General features: G+C 43.4%; 1 protein-coding gene across 1 annotated transcript in view; it reads left to right on the top strand.

The window, feature by feature from the left end:
- LOC136877068 (sodium/hydrogen exchanger 9B2) overlaps window positions 1–20,678 on the top strand; it is a 76,944-nt gene extending 56,266 nt beyond the window's left edge. Inside the window, exons 8-10 of the mRNA XM_067150885.2 lie at window positions 3,568–3,711; window positions 13,696–13,797; window positions 19,680–20,678. Of these exons, the coding sequence (XP_067006986.2) occupies window positions 3,568–3,711; window positions 13,696–13,797; window positions 19,680–19,898 (465 nt within the window). The 3' untranslated portion in view covers window positions 19,899–20,678. The remainder of the gene's footprint in view (window positions 1–3,567; window positions 3,712–13,695; window positions 13,798–19,679) is intronic.
- The last annotated feature ends 4,741 nt before the right edge of the window (window positions 20,679–25,419 follow it).

Genomic DNA, 25,419 nt, shown 5'->3' with positions numbered 1-25,419 from the left:
AGTGGTTGAATGGGTAGCTAAATTTCTAAAAAAAGAGAACTCAAAGAATTAGAGTAGATGAAGCATTATGTGATCATGTAGTGATTGACAGAGGGGTTCCACAAGGCAGTGTTACTGGGCCTTTCATTTTCCTTATATATACCGTACAGGATGTAAGAATAAGGTATACCCAACTTTCAATATATACCAGGTGGCTCCCGGACGCCGTACTTTCTACTTATAAATGTCCCGCATGCATAAGTGATGTGTGGGGTGTCTACCACCTACTTTTAACAGGGAAACGACTGCCAGAGGGCAGGTTACGTCAGAATATGAAGAGATAAGAAACAGAGTCACACTAGCAGCATGTTACTCAGCGTTCCCGGTCGAATGCACCCCTTGCATTAGTAAACATAGTTTTCGACCGCATACTTCTAGGCTGGTGTATGGTACAGCCGCACTATATTTACTGTCTGCTTATCGACAATGGCTAGTGTGTTCAGCAGCGACGAATACACATACATTACTTTTAACTGGACTGCCAGCTCGGAATGCAACCGAAGCTCCAAACAGACATATGCCGCCTACACAAGTATTTCACCGAACAGTACCGGGTTTGTTTCATACAAGCAACTCTTTTATCGCGTGGAATGTCTACACGTGTATAAATTAACACGTTATTAAATTTCCTTTTCTGCATCTTTGGCGTGTTACCAAACAGTTGCGGCGATTAGGGGGTGGGGAGAGAAGGGAACGTCGCCCCCGCCCCTCGCCACTTTGTGGAGTAAACATTACATATTCACTTTAGCCACATGGAACTAGGAATTTTTTTAATTGCTTTACGTCGCACCGACACAGATAGGACTTATGGCGACGATGGGATAGGAAAGGCCTAGGAGTTGGAAGGAAGCGGCTGTGGCCTTAATTAAGGTACAGCACCAGCATTTGCGTGGTGTGAAAATGGGAAACAACGGAAAACCATCTTCAGGACTGTCCACAGTGGGATTCGAACCCACGATCTCCCGGATGCAAGCTCACAGCCAATTAGTTTTAAAAGAAACGTTATCTGTACAAGCCTTTGTGTCTTATCTGCTAATTCTTTCCTTTATTTTCTTTAATTTTATTAACATAATGTTTGGCGGAAATAAGCACCAAATGCCGTTCGTCGCGGCTAACCGATTTGTATAGCGCTACGGCAAGTAGTGGAGACTTTGCATGTGCTGTGGGGAAGGGTAGTAGGGGTATAATGTTTTTGCCAAGGTCGTGGACACTGAGTTTTAATTCACCCGTATGACGCACGCATTCGTCAGTCTGGCAGCCTCTTCAGTGTCTGTTAGTTCCTTAGTGTGTATTAAAATACTAAATAACTTTTGATTGCATGATCATGCCGTACTTCTATTTAATTGTACCGGCTGAGCTAGCCGTGGAGTTAGGGCCGCGCAGCTGCGAGCTCGCACCCGGGTGATAGTGGTTTCGAATCCCACTGCCGGCAGCTCTGAAGACGGTTTTCCTTGGTTCCCCATTTTCACACCAGGCAAATGCTGGGGCTGTACCTTATTTAAGGCCATGGCCGTTTCCTTTCCACGCGTAGCCCTTCCATGTCGCATCGTAGCCATAATTCCTATTTGTGTCGTTGCGACGTAAAACCAATTGTAAAAAAATATTCTACTATTTAGCTTTACGTCGCACTGACACAGATAGGTCTTATGGCGACGATGGGACGGGAATGGTCTAGGAATGAGATGGAAGCGGCCGTGGCCTTAATTAAGGTGCAGCCCCAGCATTTGCCTGGTGTGAAAATGGGAAAGCAAGGAAAACCGTCTTCAGGGCTGCCGGCAGTGGGATTCGAAACCACTATCTCCCGGGTGCGAGCTCGCAGCTGCGCGGCCCTAACTCCACGGCTAGCTCTGCCGGTACAATTAAATAGAAGTACGGCATGATCATGCAATTAAAAGTTATTTAGTATTTTAATACACACTAAGGAACTAACAGACACTGAAGAGGCTGCCAGACTGACGAATGCGTGCGTCATACGGGTGAATTATAACTCAGTGTCCACGACCTTGGCAAAAACATTATACCCCTACTACCCTTCCCCACAGCACATGCAAAGTCTCCACTACTTGCCGTAGCGCTATACAAATCGGTTAGCCGCGACGAACGGCATTTGGTGCTTATTTCCGCCATATATTATGTTAATAAAATTAAAGAAAATAAAGGAAAGAATTAGCAGATAAGATACAAAGGCTTGTACAGATAACGTTTCTTTTAAAACTAATTGGCTGTGATCTTGCATCCGGGAGATCGTTTGTTCGAATCCCACTGTGGGCAGCCCTGAAGATGGTTTTCCGTGGTTTCCCCTTTTTCACACCACGCAAATGCTGGTGCTGTACCTTAATTAAGGCCACGGCCGCTTCCTTCCAACTCCTAGGCCTTTCCTATCCCATCGTCGCCATAAGTCCTATCTGTGTCGGTGCGACGTAAAGCAATTAAAAAAAATTCCTAGTTCCATGTGGCTAAAGTGAATATGTAATGTTTACTCCACAAAGTGGCGAGGGGCGGGGGCGACGTTCCCTTCTCTCCCCACCCCCTAATCGCCGCAACTGTTTGGTAACACGCCAAAGATGCAGAAAAGGAAATTTAATAACGTGTTAATTTATACACGTGTAGACATTCCACGCGATAAAAGAGTTGCTTGTATGAAACAAACACGGTACTGTTCGGTGAAATACTTGTGTAGGCGGCATATGTCTGTTTGGAGCTTCGGTTGCATTCCGACCAGGCAGTCCAGTTAAAAGTAATGTATGTGTATTCATCGCTGCTGAACACACTAGCCATTGTCGATAAGCAGACAGTAAATATAGTGCGGCTGTACCATACACCAGCCTAGAAGTATGCGGTTGAAAACGATGTTTACTAATGCAAGGGGTGCATTCGACCGGGAACGCTGAGTAACATGCTGCGAGTGTGACTGTTTCTTATCTCTTATTCTGACGTAACCTGACCGCTGGCAGTCGTTCCCCTGTTAAAAGTAGGTGGTAGACACCCCACACATCACTTATGCATGCGGGACATTTATAAGTAGAAAGTACGGCGTCCGGGAGCCACCTGGTATTCCTCACACGGAGAAGAAGGAAATGTGCACATAGACCCTGGAACGCTTTTTTTGTATGTTAGAGCTCATTTGCTACAAGACTACATACGAAAAACATACTCAGAAACAGAACATACCAAGATACCAGGAAATGTTAAAAATGCCCATTCTTAGCACTGACACATTCGTCAACCCGCTATCGCACTGAGTCTCGCATGCGCTGAAGTATCCCTGGATAGCAAATCCGGTAAAACGGATCATGACGAAACTTCAAAGGTGCGCTTTACAGCTTGCAAGTCCTGTAGTTAGCCGACATTTTTTTCTAGTTTCCAACGATTAAGTTGGAATATGATCGAAGCTTGAACATTGGGGACAGAAGAAGACAAAAGTCTAGGACTCGCAACAAATGGAGAAACACCGAAGCGTTCAGGGACGACAGAAGCAAATCGGTGAGGCTGTTCAAGATGTTCATACATGTTCTTCTTTGTATACAGAATCCTGTAGCTGCTCACTTCGGCCTCATCTGGGACGTGTTCGAGCCGATGCTGTTCGCCTTCATTGGAGCCGAGTTGGACTTCCAGGAGTTAGATAGCCACAGTGTCGGTCTGGGCATCGCCGTCATGTGTATAGCACTCGCAGTAAGTCCTTCTTTCCTTGTGTTTCTTGGAAAGATCGGTGATTTTCCCCTACAAAATATTTGTATTAGATGGTTCTTTTAAGTGTGTATAATCTTGCAATGAGTTTTGAATATGTGATAAATCTGAAATTATCTCAAAATATATTTACACAAGAAGCCAAATGTAGGTACAGTATAACAATTTTTACTTTCTGAAATCCAACTTGGAGAGAAATTTGTCGATCCATGGAAAACAATGTAAGTTTCAGATACTCTGAAATGGGTATTACCTGAACAACCCATTAGGCATAAACTAATATAAAGCATCTAAAACGGAGAAGAACCTTATACTGGGGAAGGAAAGGGGGATCAAAGGCACGGATGAGAAACGGGACCTCGCCGAGCAAAGTAAGAAGGCAGAATATTTAGAAAACGATCACCACATAATGAAAGAGTCTGTAACGCATTGACGGTGAATGTTGCACCTCTCACGACCGCCAGATAACACCCTTTCTTCCCCCTCCCTTCAACCTTCTCCTAAACTCACACCCCACCCCCTAAACAACCCCATAACCGCCGTCGACATAACCAATGCCTTAACCCGCACCCGAGACACTACCCCAGGTCCTGACCAAATCCGATACTGCCATTTCCGTCAAGCACCAATTTAACTCCTCATGCTCCTAGCATCCCTGTATACATTCATCCCTAACCTCGGGCTTCTATCCCTCCTCCTGGAAAATATCCACAATGCTCCTGTTCCTCAAACCCTGAAAAGACCACCCTGACCTAGATTCATATCGCCCCATCTGACTCATCACAATCCTTGCCAAAATCCTGGGTAAAATCCTCATCGATCGAATACACCCCTACCTGCAATCACTCCACCTTCTACCCTCATACCAGTGTGGTTTCCGTCCCGGTCTATCCACCTCTCACCAGCTTCTCCGTCTAATCCAGTCAATAGACAATAACTTCAACCTAGCCCGTCAATCCCTTCTGATCACCATAGATTTTAACCTGGCTTTCGATTCTCTATGGCATCTCGTCCTAATTTTCAAGCTCCAATTCTTCACGTCTTCTTTCTCCCACATTCGGTCCTTCGCTGCCTATCTCACCAAACGTATCACCCGTATATCACTCAATGGCCATCTCTTCCCGCCCTTCCCCACGACTGTAGGAGTACCCAAAGGTTCTCCCCTATCCCACTGCTATTTATCCTTTTCGTCGTTGACATCCCTCAACCACCACCACCCATCCAAATCCTCCAATTCGCCGATGGCACCGCCATCCTAACCCCGCTCCCGTCTGTCTAGAGCATCAACAAATCCCTGCATTCCTTCGTAAACATCTTCTCCTCCTGGTGTGATTCATGGTTCCTCCGCCTCAATCTTTCCCGAACACAGTCTATCCTAATTTGAACTCTCAAAAGGCGCTTCTCTATCACCCGCAATCCGGCCAATCTCCGACTCACCATGGATGAGACCCCAATCCGAACCCAACCATCCGTCAAATACCTAGGAATCACCATAGACCAGCACCTCACATTACGCCCTCACATTCTCAACCTTAAATCCAAATCCTCCAAAAGATTGCATCTGGTACGTCGGCTCACCGGCATCAGCTGTGTCTTAACACCAAACTCCTCCTCCTCACCTACAAATCCTTTATCCGCTCTGCCATTACCTATGGTCACTCCACCTGGGCAGCCGTAGCCCACACCAAACCCAACCTATATCGTCCTCTTCTGTCCCTAGAACGCCGAATTGTCCGTATTGATCTCCGACTCCTTCCTTTATTTCACACCAAGGACCTTTATGCCATCTTCCCTTTCCCATAAACTGATACGTCTCCATACTCTTCCAGAGATTCCTCAACAAGGCCCTTGATCCCAACAATTAGGTCACATTCCAATCCACATTCTAATCCCTAGCTGTCAGTGGACAGATGGCGTGGGAGGACATCAGTAGACGAATGAGTGGTGTCTTTAAAAGTAGGAAAGATCACAATATGAAGATAAAGTCGGAATTCAAGAGGACAAATTGGGGCAAATATTCGTTTATAGGAAGGGGAGTTAGGGATTGGAATAACTTACCAAAGGAAATGTTCAATATTTTTCCAATTTCTTTGCGATGATTTAAGTAAAGGCTAGGAAAACAACCGATAGGGAATCTGCCACCTGGGCGACTGCCCTAAATGTAGATCAGTAGTGATTGAGATTGAGATCAACCTAACACCCCCTACTATACCTTATCCCCACTCCACTACCACCGCATTCTCACTCACTCCAAAGATCGGCCACCTCCAAGGGGACAGACTGTACTGAGGTAAACGCTTACTTTCAATCCAACCCCACATTCTATACTATACATCCCCAATAGTCATTCTCAGACAACAACAGTTCTCTGCTCACCATAGGCTCGAATCACCATTAACCTTAGTGTATCACGATCTACAATTCGTCTTTCGAATAACATTGAACTATGTAAGAAAATCACATTTTCATTCATAACTTCACATGTCATCTGTGGCAATGTATGTTACTATCATTCTGATCCTATCACTGAAAACTTCATCATATATCATTGTATGTTCGGCTGTTGAACCTATTTATTTATTCTGTGTTGGATCAGAAACAATGAAAAAATGAACGCTTCCCCCCCCCCGCCACATACCTGCAATCCCTCTATAACGTCCCATTCAACCACGCAGCCCATTAAAACTAACCCAGAAATTACAATACCATTCCACCCACCTGACCTATCCATCACTTCTTCCATACCACACGATCTCTCCTGACCAGAGAGAGGGTTTTGCCCTCTAGGGGTCCACCCCACCCCCTCAGGGTGGTGAATGAAAGCATTTGATGATGATGATGATGATGATGATGATGATGATGATGATGATGATGATGATCAGGCTAGGAGCTACAACCTGCACAGTGCCGCACACTGCACCGCCGAACATCCGGTGTGTGGTCACTGCTCTGAGCCGTATCCCTCCTCCCGTTGTCCGAATGTCCAACGCCCCGCAAATGTAACATCTGCGGGGAATCCTATCCAAATTACTTCCCCTCCCAAGAATCACCCTGACATGGTTGCCCCTATCCGTACCATTGATACCTATACCCGACCTACATGCTCCCTCTGCCCACCTTAGAAGACATCATACGCTTTATCATTATTTCACTCCTCAATATCCATCTTTTCAACCGTCCCCTAGTCCATGCAGCTCCAAGCAGCCGCCAACTAGATCTTGAACGTGCACTTCCAAACATCCTACTCCGGCCTCAACACCCACTTCAACTTCACTCCCTCGAAACATTAGATTGATAATGGCCCTAGTCCCTTCCAGAAACCGGTCCCCTACACCCATCTCCAACATATTCCTCAACATCGAATCCTTCCACTCCAAGCATCTCCACCTCCAGGCTCTCACCATCCAATACCCCTCAGACGTCCTCCTCCTCAATGAAACCATGCTGCTTCCCATACGTTTGCCCACCTCCCTGGCTTTATACTGTATTTCACCGCGCTGACAATCCCCATGACGTAGGCCATGAGAGCTCATCTATCGCCACCCGCTCATCACATCCTATTCGTAATCACACCCCTCTTTATCCCCCTTTCCCTCGCCGAATCCATCGCTGTAACCGTTTGCTTCCGATCCCGAATCCTTCACCTCGCTACCATCTACCATCGGTCACACATTCCCTTACCTCCAGACCACCTCACTATCTCTCTGACACCTTCCCCCACTTCCTACTCCTCGCTGACCTCAACCTCACCTACCGCCCCCGCCGTGAACTCAATGACCTACAATAACTTCTTAGTGATATAGACTGTTCCATCGACCCCTTCCCAGGCCATACCCGCCCCGGATCCAAAACCACACCGGATGCCATCATCGCCCACAACTCCCTTGTTCACCTCCTGAAAGTTCAGCTCCTACCCAGAATCTGCAGCGACCACTTTCACGTCCTTCTCTATATTCTCACCACTAACAACCGCCCTACCCATCCACCACCAGTCCCCATCGTTAGCGTTTCAAAATCAGACTGGCCATCCTACCGTACTCATCTGCCTCAAGCCGTAGAAAAACCCTCCTCTTTTCTCACTGACCAACAATCCGTCGACCACCTCAATACATTCATCCTTTCTGCTATTTCCTCTGCTTCTTATTCCAGTATCCCAACCACTCTCAAATCCCCTCACAGCCCAGACTTCCACCACACTTTGTCCGCCTATAGAAGCTCTCCCACCGAGCTCGATAGCTGCAGTCGCTTAAGTGCGGCCAGTATCCAGTATTCGGGAGATAGTAGGTTCGAACCCCACTGTCGGCAGCCCTGAAAATGGTTTTCCGTGGTTTCCCATTTTCACACGAGGCAAATGCTGGGGCTGTACCTTAATTAAGGCCACGGCCGCTTCCTTCCCACTCCTAGCCCTTTCCTGTCCCATCGTCGCCGTAAGACCTATCTGTGTCGGTGCGACGTAAAACAACTAGCAAAAAAAAGAAGCTCTCCCAGTGCTATCTCCGAGAGAATTCACATCCTCCCGTGACGCATATTTTCTTCGCCTTGACCGCCAAACATTCCGATCCATCCGCAACTATCTTGCCGCCCATTCCCGCCGTTCCTGAGCCCAAATCTGCACCACCCTCAATTCTCTTCACAACCATCCCTCTAAATACTGGAGAAAACTCAATAGTCTCCTAGGCTTCAAGTCCATACCCCTATACCCGATTCTCCAAAATGGCATTGCTCCATCTAACGCCACGGAGAAACTGGACATCTTTGCCGAACACTTTCACAACCGCTTCAACACACATCTTGATTCCGATTTCGACTACACTGATTCACAACTCTACCTTACCTTAGCCTCCTCCCCGCCACTCACTCCCTCCCTCCACTTCTCATACCCTTTTCAATAACCCCCTAGACACGCCCATCACACCGTCCAAAATTCAATCTGCCCTCTCTAAATCCCGGAACACCGCCCCAGGGCCTTACAAAACCCGTTACCTTCATATCCGTCAAGCACCATTACCCCTTCTAACCATCCTGGCTACTCTCTATACCTCCATCTTAATCGGCTTTTACTCCACCTCCTGGAAACACACAACAATGCTCCTCTTTTCGAAACCAGGCAAACCATTTTTCGCACTTGACTCCTATCGCTCCATCATCCTCATCACTGTTCTTGCCAAAATCGTAGACAAAATTCTAGTCCGTCGTCTCCACCCCACCTTCAAAGTAATCATGTGCTCCCCTTTTTCCAATTAGGTTTTCCGTCCTGGACTATCCACAACCGACCAACTCCTACGCTTGTCCAGATCACTTCGAATAGTTTCAGCCGCGACCGTCCTACACTCCTCATCAATTTTGACTTCCACCTTGCCTTTGACTCCACCTGGCACCCTGCACTCCTGTTCAAATTCAGTTTCTTTCCTACCCCAATTTCCTACGTCCGGCTCATTGCATCTTACCTCTCGAATCAAACCACCCATATCTCCATCAGCCACCAGCTATCCTCACCCTTTTCCCTTACCCTAGGTGTTCCCCAAGGTTCTCCGCTCTCTCCCCCCTCCTCTTCATACTGTTCGTCGTCGACATTCCACAACCTCCCCAACCCCTTCCACTGTTTCACTTTTGCCGATGACACTGCCATCCTTGCCTCTCTCTATTCCTTTCAGTCAGTTAACTGTGAAGTTCCTTCATATCCTGGTGTGACCGATGACCCCTGAAACTTAATACTACCAAAACCCAAGCCATTCTCTATCGTCGCCGTCGTGGCATGTCCAGCAGTACCCGTGACTCCAAACAACTTCAACTACTCATTCACAACACCCCTATCCGAACCCAAACCATCCTTAAATACCTTGGCATACACTTCGACCAGCACCTCACCTTCTGCCCCCATTTCCTACACCTCAAACCTAAGACTGCCACCCGTGCTCGCCTGGTGCGTCGCTTCGCCGGCACCCAGTGTGGTCTGAATTCCTCCCTCCTCATCCTCACCTACAAAACCTTCGTTCGATCCCCTGTCATCTACGGCCTCAGAGCCTGGGCAGCCGTGGCCCATTCCCACCCCCAACCTTTTCCGCCCCCTCCTTTCCATCGAAAGTCGTACTGTCCGTCATGTCCTCTGCCTTCCGCTCACCTACCACATTTCGGATCTTTACGATATCTCCCCCTTCCCGAAACTAGATATCTACATCCTCACCCATTTCCAACGAGCATCCCAACGAGCCCTAGCCCGAGATCATCCCCTCCTGAAACATCTCCTCCGTGGTCAACTTCCTCCCTCCCCGCACTTCACTCAAACCCCCTATCACCTGTTTCGTTCCCTCCCCCCACCCTAGGATGGTGACTACGCAAAGACTGTGACGTGAACCCTAAAACCGATTCCTACCTGCCCCTACACTTAGCACTCACACTCCAGGTCTCACTAGGCAGTTCCAACAAGCGTGCGGTTCTAGGATGTCATCCTCCCCGTTCTCCTTCCATATCATCACACGTTGTACTGAAATCATTCAGTTCAATTATATGTCTATTATCTATTCTATGTGTATTTTATGATTTCTTTTCCCTCTCGTCGCAGTTTACATCTTATACTATTTTCCATCACGAAAACATGATTCGCTTATATATATATAAAATAACATGTCCTGACTGACTGACAGACTGACTGACTAACTGATTCATTATCGCCGAGCCAAAACTACTGCCATAAAGAAATGAAATTTTGAGGATACATTTGTATTACAATCGGCTCACTGAGGGAGGATATTTGGGTATTCCGTTGCTAAGGGGGCGAAAGGGGGGTGAATTTTTAAAATGGATGTATCTACTTTGTATATCTCAAAACTTAACAATTTAAAGACGTGAAGATTGGTATTTGGAATCTCCTTTAAAAATAAGGAAACACGTATTTTTTGTTTTCGGAAAATCCACTTTAGCGGGTGGGGTGGGTGAAAAGAATTGAAGAAAGTGTTGAATTATTTTTATGAGTATACTTATATATCAAATACTGGAGATATTACAGTCGTGAAAATTGGTAATTGAAATATATTTTAAAATAAACTAACACGTATGTTTTTGTTTCGGAAAAGCACTTAAAGGGCGGGGTTGTAAAAAGGACTGAAAAAGGGGTTGAATTATTTTTATGAGGATACTTAGGTCTATACCTCAAAAACTGAAGATGTTACAGACATGAACATTTGTATATAGAATCTCTTTTAAAAATAAACATGTATTCATTTCTTGAAAATCCAATTAAAGGGAGGGGGATAAATTAATTGACAAATGAATGATTTGTTAGAGGATACTTTTATCTCGAAAACGAAGGACGTTACGGTTGAGAAAATTGGTATTTGGAATCTCCTTTAAAAATAAATACACGCGTATTTTGTTGGAGAGTGGGAGTGGAGGGTGGGGGTGGAATCAACTTAAGGAGTGTGTAAAAGTTGAACTCTTTTTATGAGGATACAAATAAGAAGTGGACTTTAAACAGTAGACCCCTAAGGGGGTTTTGAATGGGGAGGGGGGGTTGAGGAATGATGACAAAAATATGCATTTATATGAAACAGTTTGAATAGTGAAGTTAAAATTTTAAATGATATCCTAGGTGTTAAATAACAGAAGGTGCGAAACAAATTCCTTCCTCCGAAATGGTTTGACATATGAAGACAAAATTCCAAATAGCGGTATATATTTTAAATCCTAGGAGTGAAATAGGAAATATTTTTTGACTTACCACCCCAAAAGTGTTAAATAAGGTTAGCTCAGTAAACGAGATTATTCAGAGACGTACAAAGTTGTAATTTTACGAGAGGGGTATTCTTTGATATCCTAGGTGTAAAAAATTGTATACTTCAAAATATTTCTCCCCTAAGGGGTTTAGGTGGTGGTTGTCTCTCAAAACCACAAGATCCATTCTTCTGAAACCATTTCAGGCACGAAATTATTTTTTTATGAAAGGTGGTCTTCTACACCTTGGATGTTAATAAATATTTAGAAACATTCACCCCTAGAAAGTATTCATTCCTCCATTACTGTTCGACGTACAAAATCAAATTTCACAGGTTGTTCGCTTTTACATCCTAGAAGTTAAATAAGGTAGGGTTTATCAAATTCTTCCGTACGGGGTTCAAATTAGTGGTAGATCAGAAAATAAATAATCATTCCCCAAAAAACCGTTTGACGTACGAACTGAGGACGTATTTTAAAGGCTCAGCTGACAGTGGACTCTCCAAAATGTAAGACTTTGAGTAATGACATTCAGTTTAAGACCGTAGCGAAGCACGGGTATCTTGCCAGTGAAGATATATTATTTCAGCACCTATTGGAGAATAATTTAGAATATTATAACCCTAATTACTAACTTATACTTGTTTACTTGCTGTTGATATAATATTATATAATATTGTACTTGTTAAATAAAAAAGTTATGTGTATCTATTAATCATCATCATCATCATCTGTTTACCCTCCAGGGTCGGCTTTTCCCTCGGACTCGGCGAGGGATCCCACCTCTAGCGCCTCAAGGACAGTGTCCTGAAGCTTCAGACTCTTGGTCGGGGATACAACTGGGGAGAATGACCAGTACCTCGCCCAGGCGGCCTCACCTGCATGCTGAACAGGGGCCTTGTGGAGCGATGAGAATATTGGAAGGGATAGACAAGGAAGAGGGAAGGAAGCGGCCGTGGCCTTAAGTTAGGTACCATCCCGGCATTTGCCTGGAGGAGAAGTGGGAAACCACGGAAAACCACTTTGAGGATGGCTGAGGTGGGAATCGAACCCACCTCTACTCAGTTGACCTCCCTAGGCTGAGTGGACCCCTTTCCAGCCCTCGTACCACTTTTCAAATTTCGTGGCAGAGCCGGGAATCGAACCCGGGCCCCCGCGGGTGGCAGCTAATCACACTAACCACTACACCACAGAGGCGGACTGTGTATCTATTAATAAGAATGTTTATGTATTCAAATTATTATTATTATTATTATTATTATTATTATTATTATTATTATTATTATTATTATTATTATTATTATTATTATTATTATTATTATTATTATTATACTATCGATGAGTCTGCACTATATTAACAAAACAAAAAAAACAAATGTTATGCGTCACTCTATTATTATGCACTTGTATTAAAAAATTAAAAACCACATATGAATATATATATAAACAGAAAAGAAACAGGAAAAATAAACCAAAGGTTCCGCCGTGCATTTCCCTCTTCCTCACTTAAAATCACCCTCTTCCTAATGCCACTGCCCCTTCCCCAACCCGCCGAAACTCCTGGCCAGTGTGAAGGCCTTCAAGGTGGCCCGCCCCTCCTCTTCAGGGAGGGGAATGAAAACATAGGGGAAACAAGAGACGAGAAGCGCCAGATTCTGAAGGTTTATAGGAAAATAAGTCCCAACAAATAATAAAATGTCTTTGCTCACCAAGTGTCTCCAAATAAAAAGTCTTGGGTGCAGGATGATAATAAGGCGTAACCATCACGCGGCACAGGAAGATGTTGAGCCCTCCACATACACCACAGTCAAGTCTGGACTGAGGAAAGAATGGAAAGTCACAGTATATACAGGGCATGTGGAAGGTTCTGGAGACGTACGAAAATATTCGAGAAGATCACAGAAGATGACGTATTTGTGACGCGACGATGACGTGGTGAGCGAAGAAGCAGAAGCATGCGGCGTTTATTAATATGACGGGCAGCGGTGCGAGGTGTTGGTAATATGGTGGCGATGCAGTCGACGACAAGGGTAAATGAAGTAGCATGTAGACTTTTGGCGGAATATCATAATTGCTACGAGAATTCTAGGACTGGGAAGGAAGCCACCGTGACCCAGCTTTTACCTGGTGTAAAGACTGGAAAGCATGGAAAACCATTTTCGACAGTGCGGTTCTAATGCTATTTCAAGTCGGTTATTCATATTCAGATAGAAATCTTCTCTGTACTCTGTAATAATGTCTTCATGTTCTGTTTTACAGTTCCGAATGGTAGCGTCAGTTGGTGTCGCGTACGGTGGTTCCTTTACCATGAAAGAGAAGCTCTTCATTGCCTTCGCGTGGTTCCCAAAGGCCACTGTTCAGGTGAGTACGAGTTCAGTTCAAACTCACTTCAAACTCCCGTCACAGAGATAAATGGCACTGTCACTTCAGGGGATGCATATGGCGTCTCACTTGAGTGAAGCCAAACTGTTCACTTTAGGATACTGCACAGTTTTCATGTACTGAATTAAAACTACAAGATAGTTTGCTATTGCAAATTATTTTCCGTTTGGTGAAGCAGTTGTTAAGCAATACAATCACTTGCACTACAATGTTCCCTTTATTAAGCTGAAACTTTGGGGAAATGTAGTTCACATGTGGGAATACAAAAAATGTTCTGAACCAAGGTTATAAATATACACAACCTGATGTAAGGTGTTTGGTGATACTATTCTATTTAGAAAGTAAACGACAATTTCCCATCTGAGCAGAATTTTCGAAAAATATTTCCCTTTTATTTCATCCCTGCTACTACCAAGATGTATGTTTGAAATGTACTTGGGATCAATAAGCTGCATGTTAGGCACTTCAACATACTGACGATGCTCATTATCATCATCATCATCATCATCATCATCATCATCATCATCATAAAACGTACTTATGCTGTTACACTGGATTTAACTTTAGAAGAGTATTAAGTAATTTGTAGGTTTTCATAAAATAGCGATTTTTCAAAAAATGAGATGATAAAACTTCGGCTTCATCCTAAAACGTATAAATGGTGACATGGCTTCGTTCAGTTTTTGAGAAGTATTTTCTTGTGAAAGGCCTTCATCCTGACATCATTTTAACAGATTTTCAATTCTCATTATTTGGACTAACAGGATACCAGCGAGAGAATAACCTTCATGACGTTACAAACGTAAGACGAAAGTTTTGCTAGAACTTCAAAAATCTTCACACTACATTCTAAAGGGTACCGTAACTCGAAATACTCCCTGAGGAGATTCTGAACCAATTTGAAATTCATTCCCAATATTTCGCACCAAAATAATTCTTAAATTATGTTCTTAGCTTTCAAAGAATATAGAGCAGAAGATATATACATTCAATCTGTCCACTACATTTCAAGCTGAATTGCAATGTTTGACAAACTTTCGTGCAAATTTAAATCCTTATACAACTGAAAAACAATTTCATTATATCTCAACAAATTGTCAGTATTTAGTCGCAATGAACGTTCTGTACATAGAAAGCTTCAAAGCGAATTAAACACGTACACTGGACCTTCAAAATACAACCTACGGACCAGTAAAGTATTCAGTAAGAGTTTCGGACGGGTTCAAGCACATCAATAATATGATTTTGTAACAAATGAAAGATTTCGCGTTTTTGTGAATAAAACTAGAAAACAATTCTGGGCTAAAGGTGACACAACATCTCTTCAACACAGCAATTTAATGCTGCAAAAGTTTTGTGTTAACATATGGGATAGTCCCACGATTGCTACGGGATTGATCACGAAGATTTAAATCCTGGTGATGGTGACACTTATATGAAGTAGCCTGTTTGGTGTCCATGGCCGTTAAAGTGTCAGATCTTTAAGATTTGGTATCGTTGCTGGTGGTTAGAGTCCTGTTGGTGGAAACATTTTACCATCAGCATGTTGGCCGGTGGGGTAGCACAAGTGATAACGACTAGATTGCGTGCCAAGAGCGTGAATTCCATCCCAAACCTTTCCACAGTGTTCATATGGAGTTTTTTCGTTTGCTATTTATTTTACGTTGCACCGACACAGATGGGTCTTATGGCGACGGAGGGATAGGAAAGGCCTAGGATTGGGAAGGAAGCTGCCGTGGCTTTAATTAAGGTGCAACCCCAGCATTTGCCTGGTGTGAAGATGGGAAATCACGGAAAACCACTTTCAGGCTGCCGACAATGAGCTTCGAATCCACTATCTCCCGGATGTAAGTTCACAGCCACGGGCCCTAACCACACGACCAACTCGCCCGATTCATATGGAGTAATTATATAAATAACAAAGGCGTGTGGTCTCCAAACAGACCTGGTACAGGTCTTTCGAGTTGACGCCTTAGAGACGATCTGCATATGTGTGAGGATGGAGCCCTGCCTGTGATGAAATCTAATGAAGAAAACAGCACATACACCCAGCCCCCGAACCATCGAATTAACCAATGGAGGTTAAAATCGCCGACCCGGCCGAGAATCGAACGCGAGACCATTTGGACCAAAGGCCAGCACGCTTACCATTTCGCCATGGAGCCGGCCTTACATGGAGTAAGGGCATATGACACTGTTCATGGTGGTTCGTCCGTTTAATGGGGTCGTTAAAGGCTTGAGCAGACCACTTGGTGTTATTTGACTGGAGTACGCCAGGTATAGACACCCGGTTTCACCCTCATCCCACACACCAAACACGTGCAACTCGCCCATGGGCGTTATCTAGAAAGACCTCCATAGGCCACACGACATCACTCAGATGATGTGAACCATTTTGTCATCCGTCCTCGTCTTCCCCGCATTATTAAGTTTCGAGTGAATAACCTTATACAGTTCAATACAATCACCACTAACACCAATATTTGGATTTCTCTATTCATCACAAATGAAACATGTTTGTAATAATAATAATAATAATAATAATAATAATAATAATAATAATAATAATAATAATAATAATAATAATAATAATACAGTGAGTATGGCCTCCGCAAAGGCCTGGTGCAAGTCTTTCGAGATCTGTGAGGATGGGGCCCTAGCTCGTATTAAATCTAATGTTGAAGAGGGCACACCTGCCCAATTTCTGGGGAGAGAAATTACCCCATCAAAGTTAAAATCACCAACTCTGCAGGAAATCGGACCGGGACCCCTTGGAACAAACGCCAGCACACTCATCGGCCAGAGACAGCCTCATGCTTCAGATGTGAAGAGAAGTCATGTAGACAGATAACCAAATGCTCATAATAGTGAACTCAGGTGCTTCTTCCTTTCAGACATCACGGCACATTTTTCATTTTTACAAAAGATTGAGTTTTATATTTTCATGTTGGAAATTAAAATGACTACATACAGGAAATATATAAAACTATTGAACACATTCTTTTACATCATGCCGGGCTAGTGGCTCAGACGGTTAAGGCGCAGGCCTTCTAACCCCAACTTGGCAGGTTCGATCCTGGCTCAGTCCGGTGGTATTTGAAGGTGCTCAAATATGACAGCCCCGTGTCGGTAGATTTACTGGCACGTAAAAGAACTCCTGCGGGACTAAATTCCGGCACCTCGGCGTCTCCGAAGACCTTAAAAGGTAGTTAGTGGGACGTAAAGCAAATAACATTTAAAAAACTTTTACATCATTTTACAGCCTACACATTTGTGTAGTCTGACTCATAAACATTAATTTTTGTCAACATCTTTTCTTTTATCATACTGTAAATGCATCAATTTTAACAACTTCATATACATTTCTGAAAACATGTGCATCCCTCGAAAAGCGCAAAACACTGCTCCTTGCTGATTATTGGAACATCAACCAGAGATGGCTATGTCTAAAAGTTTGAACTGTCTGGCGGGAAATCTGAAGGCCCAACAAATATTTTGTTGGTTTACGCATGTCTGAAACCATGAGTATTGCTATGTAACCACGAAACTGTGCGGTTTTAATTTCGGTTCGAACATTTAACAAAACTGTAACTCTATCACGAGCTAGTTGTGCAATGTAGAAAACTGTATTTCTGGAAGGAAAGAACAGATACAAAATTTTGTACTGAAACTATCCAGTTTCCTCGTCAGTAGAGTTTTATTTTCAACTGGGCTGTGGACTTTTAGCTGTATCTAGCTCGAGATTGAGTTTGTGACTCCTCTTCACACCCACATTGAACACATTCCTCATATCGCGTTGTGCTAGCATCCGGCCGTAGAACTGTACATCCGGGAGCCCACCTTGCAGCGTGGCTCAGACTTTCTCAGTCCAGGCTGACGGGTTTGAAACCAGCTGATGTTGGAACATACTCAAATACTCCAGCCTAGTGTCCGTGCATTTTCTGGCACATGGGAGCATCAGAGGCCTGTCCTGGTAATGTTAGATTTACAACTCGGTTTCTCTGGAACGATCCAAGACAACAAAATGCAATATTGATAGGTTATAGAGTCGTTTCTAATACATTTATTGATGTACTTTATTGGTTCTACCTTTATTAGAAATCAAGATATGGATTTTTAAAATCAAGTCCTTAAATTTTTAAATGTATTTATTTTTTAAAGTATTCATTATCAAACTATAATATTTTAGAGCCAAATAAAAATAGTTTAAGCTATAGTTTAAGTAGTTTCTGATAAAATGGGAAACATTCGCAAAAAAAATACTGTAATGCCACTTACAAAACGTAGTTCCTACAATTTTGCTTAGCACATAAACAGATAGGAAGTGATATAGCAACTAATGAAGCCAACTTATGCAGTATGGTGTTTATTATAAATCAACATAAATTACCGTCTTCTATAGCAAATAGATCCCGAGATATCTTGTCTTAACTGAACAAGTGTTCATGAAATTTGGATAAATGGCTTCTACAGTAACATACTTTATAAATTTATAAATGCTTGCCGTCATCCAAAATCAATGAACCACACATCAATTTAAAGAGGAAACTCTAAATAGTAACTTTACATTAAAAAAAAACAACTAAAAATCGAAACGTTTGCACTCCCCTTAAGGCATCATAAGAATAGTTACGCAACTCCGATAATGATTACAATTACCAGAGAACAACCGACCTTTCTCTGGCACAACACACCGCTATCTCAACGTGAAAAGCATCCCTATTTCTTATCATAAAGACTTGTGCACTTGGAATGCTGTAATGACATAGCAGCCTCTAGTTAATGGAAGCTGATCTCCTGGGGCTGAAACTTGAAGGTCATGTTGAGAGGGCAGACAAGCTCGGATCCTTAGCAGAGGCTCTTTACCTAATTACCAGGCGACACACAAAGAAATAAACATACAATGAATATTTACTTCAACAGCTTTATATTTATTACACATTGTTCCATTGCAGGGCCATGTTGGTGTAATAAAGTATAAACTTCTTTTCATGTTTACAATAAAAGTTGAGTTAAGTATCTTTGCCATATAAATAAAGTCATTAGCTATAGAATCCATGTCGAAAGAGTTGTTCCCTTCATAACGATCGTTCAGGAATACAAGATGGCTTAGTCGCTTAGAAGTAATCTTTAGTGTCTGGTAGATTTTCTGGCTTCTCAGTTTGCGAAATGACGTTTCTACCGTATGGGATAATGATTACAATTACCGGAGTGTGTAACAGTCAGGAGAACAGCTGACCTTTCTCTAGTACAACACACCGCTTTCTCAGCGTGAAAATCTATTTCTTATCATAAAGACTCTTGTACTTGGTATGCACCGCTAGTTGGAGTTGAACGAACTTTAACAACTCTGAAAATATGTTCATTTCCGTATTTGAAGGACTCAAGCACAGATGTCACACTCAGAACGCGTTTATTCTTCGTTCTCAAGTAATCTAAAAGTATGCCACGATGTAATATTACTTTATCGTCGCCACCTTTAGCGTTCACTGAGCTCCTTTAAACTATTCGACTTGTGATTGCAGGCAGCTCTGGGTCCAGTAGCCTGAGCTCCTTTAAACTATTCGACTTGTGATTGCAGGCAGCTCTGGGTCCAGTAGCCTGAGCTCCTTTAAACTATTCGTCTTGTGATTGCAGGCATCTCTGGGTCCAGTAGCCTGAGCTCCTTTAAACCATTCGACTTGTGATTGCAGGCAGCTCTGGGTCCAGTAGCCTGAGCTCCTTTAAACTATTCGACTTGTGATTGCAGGCAGCTCTGGGTCCAGTAGCCTGAGCTCCTTTAAACTATTCGACTTGTGATTGCAGGCAGCTCTGGGTCCAGTAGCCTGAGCTCCTTTAAACTATTCGTCTTGTGATTGCAGGCAGCTCTGGGTCCAGTAGCTCTGGACGTGGCCCGACTCCTGGACCCTCCGCAGCCCGAGCAGCTACTTCGTGCTCACACGGTGCTCGTGGTTGCTGTCATGGGTATCGTACTGACAGCTCCTGTGGGGGCCGCCATCATCTCCTTGGCAGGACCCCGTCTTCTGGCTCGACACGCTGTCCCCGCACGTCACCATGATGTTACCAGCACTCGCCTCTAAATGGTAACAAGGACACCATCTACTACCACAACCTCTCATCTTTGTCATGTACCTACATCACGAAGCTAGTGATTACTTCATGTTCAAATACAGTGAAAAAGGTGCTACTTCGTACTCGGACGGTAGGCGTCATGGCTGTGGGGGCACCTCGTCTATGGAGACAAACATTAACATAAGAATTATTATTGCTATATCAGAAAGGAAGATGTTTAAACAACTTTATTGTACTTTGTATATAACCTTATTTAGATTATTTTAAGGAGGGCTACGTATTGAACAATAAATCAACTATCAGATGTAATAAATCTTAATATTTGTGCTCTCTTGATAGTTTATGCCCTATTGTAAATCATAGCTTTCTCCATGTGCCTCAAAATACAGACACGCAGTTATCAGACCAGAGATTACACCCTTACTATGACAACGTAAACGAAGATATCCAGGGTCGTAGCCAGGGGAACGGGGTTAGAATATCCCACCTTATGGAATTTTACAAAAACAACGTAAACGGGACCTGCCAATAAACTAAACTAACATACAGAGACATAATTTTAAGACTAACAGATCTGTTGAATCTATTTTCCAAGAAACCTAGAAAATTGTATTTTAGATTGTAAACTGAACATAAAATCACTGTAAAACTGTTGACCTTGATCGTATTGTTCTGTATTTTAATGCAAGATTTTGTAGTGTACTGCAGTCTGAATTCACTTGTATCACTGTCCTTATAATGACAAGTCATGAATGTACGCACACGCACAAGCACCTTCGTTATGTTCTATCAGCATTTTGTAACTATAACCCCCTCCTCCCTCCCTCCATCGGCCGATCCTGGCTATACTACTGAAGATATCTCAACATCGCCACGGATATTTTACTGCTAATGTTTCTTTCCGTACACTTGATGTGTTTGCAACTTGTGCGGTGTGAGGTTTTTTTTTTTTTTTTTTTTGCACTCGTATAAATTACATTCAAGGCTAGCACCTCGTGCTTAACTCATTAAAACATCAATGTACCCACAAGTTGCATAAACAACGATTGAATAATTTATAACGTTGCTACATGTTGTTAATACAAATAAATAACTTTGTTGAGTTGTACGCATCATCTTATATTTGAATGTAAACAATAAAAGCACTGGTGGTATTTCAAAAGTCCTTATTGTTTTTCCTATAATCAATTTTTCTTGTGCCATCTAATCATGAAGGTGATATCCCGAGCAGACTATGTGTATCAGTGGTAGAGTGTCCGACTCTGTATCCCAGGCGGGTGGAGACTGTGTCGTACGATGTGGAGGACCTCTTAGACATAGACCGCCAGCAGAGTCTTCCGTCTGGTAGAGTAAAACATAACGTGGAAATTGACGCGTAGGGAGCCCAAATGGTGTGAAATTAAAATGCCTGCACACGATAGCTGATGCCATACAGTTATTTTACATTTTAATGCGAGCATTTGATACGACGGTTAGTACATTAGTTAGTCTTCAACATAGAATATTATACCTTTCGGCGTTCAGTCTGCAAGCGTATTCAAGATAGTTAAAAGCTTCCGCAGTCCTCTACTTGGAACAGGCTCTGTGGCCTCGTTTAGTTCTACACATTTTGTCATTAAAGACTAAGTCTGATCATCGTCTCCTTGGTCTCCCTCCTCCATCGTCCATATATGAACCACTCCTCCATATACCAAGTGTATGCGTAAGCTTTTTCCGGTTTTTATGGTAAACAAAACACGACATATTCAAGGGAAATTTTTGTTTTGTTTATTCAGAATATTGACCATCGGCTTCTACACACTTCGCCCATCTTTCAGGTAAGTTATGAATACCATGCCAGAAAAACTGCTTGTCTTTTGCGGCAAACCATTCGTCAGACTATTTTCCTCGAAACTGTTGAAGTGCTGCTCTGCGAGCGCGTGCCACATTGACACGAAGAGGTGATAGATGGCGCCAGGTCGGGGCAGTACGGCGGGTGCGGAAGGATGTCCCATCCAAGCGATTTCAAGGTGTCTTTCACTGGTTTTCTGTGTGAGACGGCGCATTGTCGTGTAACAAAATCACTTTGCCATGTCTTCTTGCCCATTCCGGTCGTCTTTCGATCAATGCGTAATTTAAATTCATCATTTGTTGGCGATAGCGTTGTGCATTAACGGTTTCGCTGGACTTCAAGAGTTCATAATATACAATACCGCTCTGGTCCCACCAAACACGAAGCATGGACTTTCACATTGAAATCATCACTTTTAAATAGTCGAAACCATGTCTCACATGTTCTAATCGATGGAGCGTGTTCACCATATGTTTCTGCCAGCACACGATGACTTTCCGCAGTATTTTTTTTTATTTTGATTCAAAAAGAAAAGCAATGTTCTTTTACAGGCACAGTCATCGACATGATCATTGAACGATACAACACAGACGCTAGAGTTTGTGTGTGTTGGTAGGTTAATGTCAGGCGAACAAACTGACGTATGTGCCAAATTCATATCCTGCGTACTGTTCGCTGCTTAGTGAAACCGGGAAAGACTTATGTATACACCTGGTATTAACAATATTTTAAAAGAAGCTCACTTTTCATTTACGTCAATGAGACTTTTCGGTCCCGCGATCTTTTTCTTCGGTACCTCCATTGTTTTCGTTATGTTTCTTTATTTCGGTTTATGTGGTTTCAGTTGAATGTAACATCTCCTACCAACGACAAACTCAGTTTGTAAATTATAACAAAACTGGTGGCCCGTCACAGCAGTAGCTGCGAACAGAGACTAAATCTAAACAAATGATACAGGAAGCATAAGAAAAGTAACGGGAAATATACTGAACTCTGAAAGACCATTTAGTTGCCTTTAAACTTAGACTTCCGTTATGACTATATATATTACATTTTTGAACCTTTCAAATTTATAGAATTTTCACAACGAATTCTGTTGAAAAGACTTGAATATATCACATAAAGCTGACCGTATAATGCTCAGCAATTTTCAGTAGGTACTAAATCTGAAATGCACCTATGAATCATTCCCTGAATCTTAAGACAGTAAGGAGCTAATCCTGGAATGTGGTTACGGTTAGCAGAGAAGGATGCAAAGGAGATTGTACTATTATACTGCCTTACATGGTTCACAAAATCGTTATCATGCTGCATAATACCTTAAAGTATGTAGTTTACATGAGGTTGTTGAAAATAAATCAAACCATTGTGGCAACACGAATTAAAATGCCCATTTATTATTTCCGTATCGAAATATCCTGCTTGGCAGTGCACACAGATTTCATTTAATAATCCCACATTTAATAATTCAATTAAGTTTCATAATAAAGGGCTTTACCCTGAGATATATTTCTTTCTGTTCCTCGCTTATCAAAACCAACGTGGAGCAACAACTAACATTTGGGTGATAAGTTGATTTCACAGAACCATCTATCTGACCGAAAGGCACGGATGTGTACAAGATCACACGGTCCCGTTCTAACGGCAAGAAACCTCGCGACACATATAGGCGTATTGTGGAAAAGTAATGAAGCCACTCTTCCCTTTGCGAAAATCAAATGATCATAAATATGTCTCTCGGTCATGACCACCCATCAACAGCTGCTAATTTCAAATGACCATCAGACCTAAGACTTAGCCTGCACGGTTGCTATGTAACATTGTCTGGCCACCTATCCATACCTTACATCACAGCCTGTTCGGTTGCTAGGTAACACTGTCCGGCCACCTATCCATACCTTACATCACAGCCTGCATGGTTGCTAGGCAACATTGTCTGGCCACTCATCCATACCTTACCTCACAGCCTGCATGGTTGCTAGGTAACATTGTCTGGCCACTCATCCATACCTTACATCACAGCCTGCATGGTTGCTAGGTAACATTGTCTGGCCACTCATCCATACCTTATATCACAGCCTGCACGGTTGCTAGGTAACATTGTCTGGCCACCCATCCATACCTTATATCACAGCCTGCACGGTTGCTAGGCAACATTGTCTGGCCAACCATCCGTACCTTACATCACAGCCTGCACGGTTGCTAGGTAACATTGTCTGGCCAACCATCCGTACCTTACATCACAGCCTGCACGGTTGCTAGGCAACATTGTCTGGCCACCCATCCATACCTTATATCACAGCCTGTTCGGTTGCTAGGTAACATTGTCTGGCCACTCATCCATACCTTACATCACAGCCTGCACGATTGCTAGGCAACATTGTCTGGCCACTCATCCATACCTTACATCACAGCCTGCATGGTTGCTAGGCAACATTGTCTGGCCACTCATCCATACCTTACCTCACAGCCTGCATGGTTGCTAGGTAACATTGTCTGGCCACTCATCCATACCTTACATTACAGCCTGCATGGTTGCTAGGTAACATTGTCTGGCCACTCATCCATACCTTATATCACAGCCTGCATGGTTGCTAGGTAACATTGTCTGGCCACTCATCCATACCTTATATCACAGCCTGCACGGTTGCTAGGTAACATTGTCTGGCCACCCATCCATACCTTATATCACAGCCTGCACGGTTGCTAGGCAACATTGTCTGGCCAACCATCCGTACCTTACATCACAGCCTGCACGGTTGCTAGGTAACATTGTCTGGCCAACCATCCGTACCTTACATCACAGCCTGCACGGTTGCTAGGCAACATTGTCTGGCCACCCATCCATACCTTATATCACAGCCTGTTCGGTTGCTAGGTAACATTGTCTGGCCACCCATCCATACCTTACCTCACAGCCTGCATGGTTGCTAGGTAACATTGTCTGGCCACTCATCCATACCTTACATCACAGCCTGCATGGTTGCTAGGCAACATTGTCTGGCCAACCATCCATACCTTACATCACAGCCTGCACGGTTGCTAGGTAACATTGTCTGGCCACTCATCCATACCTTACATCACAGCCTGCACGGTTGCTAGGCAACATTGTCTGGCCAACCATCCATACCTTACATCACAGCCTGCACGGTTGCTAGGGTTATACTTCCGTAACGCAAAATTTCAGATGACACCCAGTCATAAGACATACGTGTATTTATGTCAAGACTCACAAATTTACCTTAGCATGGCGCCTCAAAGAATTATGATGGGTTTCGAATTGACAAATACGAAGATCGCCTGTTTCACTTCTATCACAGAGGAGGAGCACTGGAGCAATGGGGCTGCAGACAGCTCCCGTAAGACAAACAAGCAAGCATGCTTTTCGCTTTGCCTTTCGTTCTGGTGAACGAAACTGAAAAAATGAATTGAAATGGCGCATGGCTTTTAGTGCCGGGAGTTTCCGAAGACATGTTCGGTTCGCCAGGTTCAGGTCTTTGGATTTGACTCCCGTAGGCGACCTACGCGTCGTGATGAAGATGAAATGATGACGAAGACGACACATACACCCAGCCCCAGTGCCAGCGAAATTAACCAATGGTGGTTAAAATTTCCTACCCTGCCGGGAATCAAACCCGGGACTCCTGTGGCCAAAGGCCAGTACGCTAACCATTTAGCTATGGAGCCGGATAACAAAA

This window comes from Anabrus simplex, chromosome 7 (genome assembly GCF_040414725.1).
Source record: "Anabrus simplex isolate iqAnaSimp1 chromosome 7, ASM4041472v1, whole genome shotgun sequence".
NCBI classification, from domain to species: domain Eukaryota; kingdom Metazoa; phylum Arthropoda; class Insecta; order Orthoptera; family Tettigoniidae; genus Anabrus; species Anabrus simplex.
This window is presented reverse-complemented; position numbering and strand designations above follow the sequence as displayed.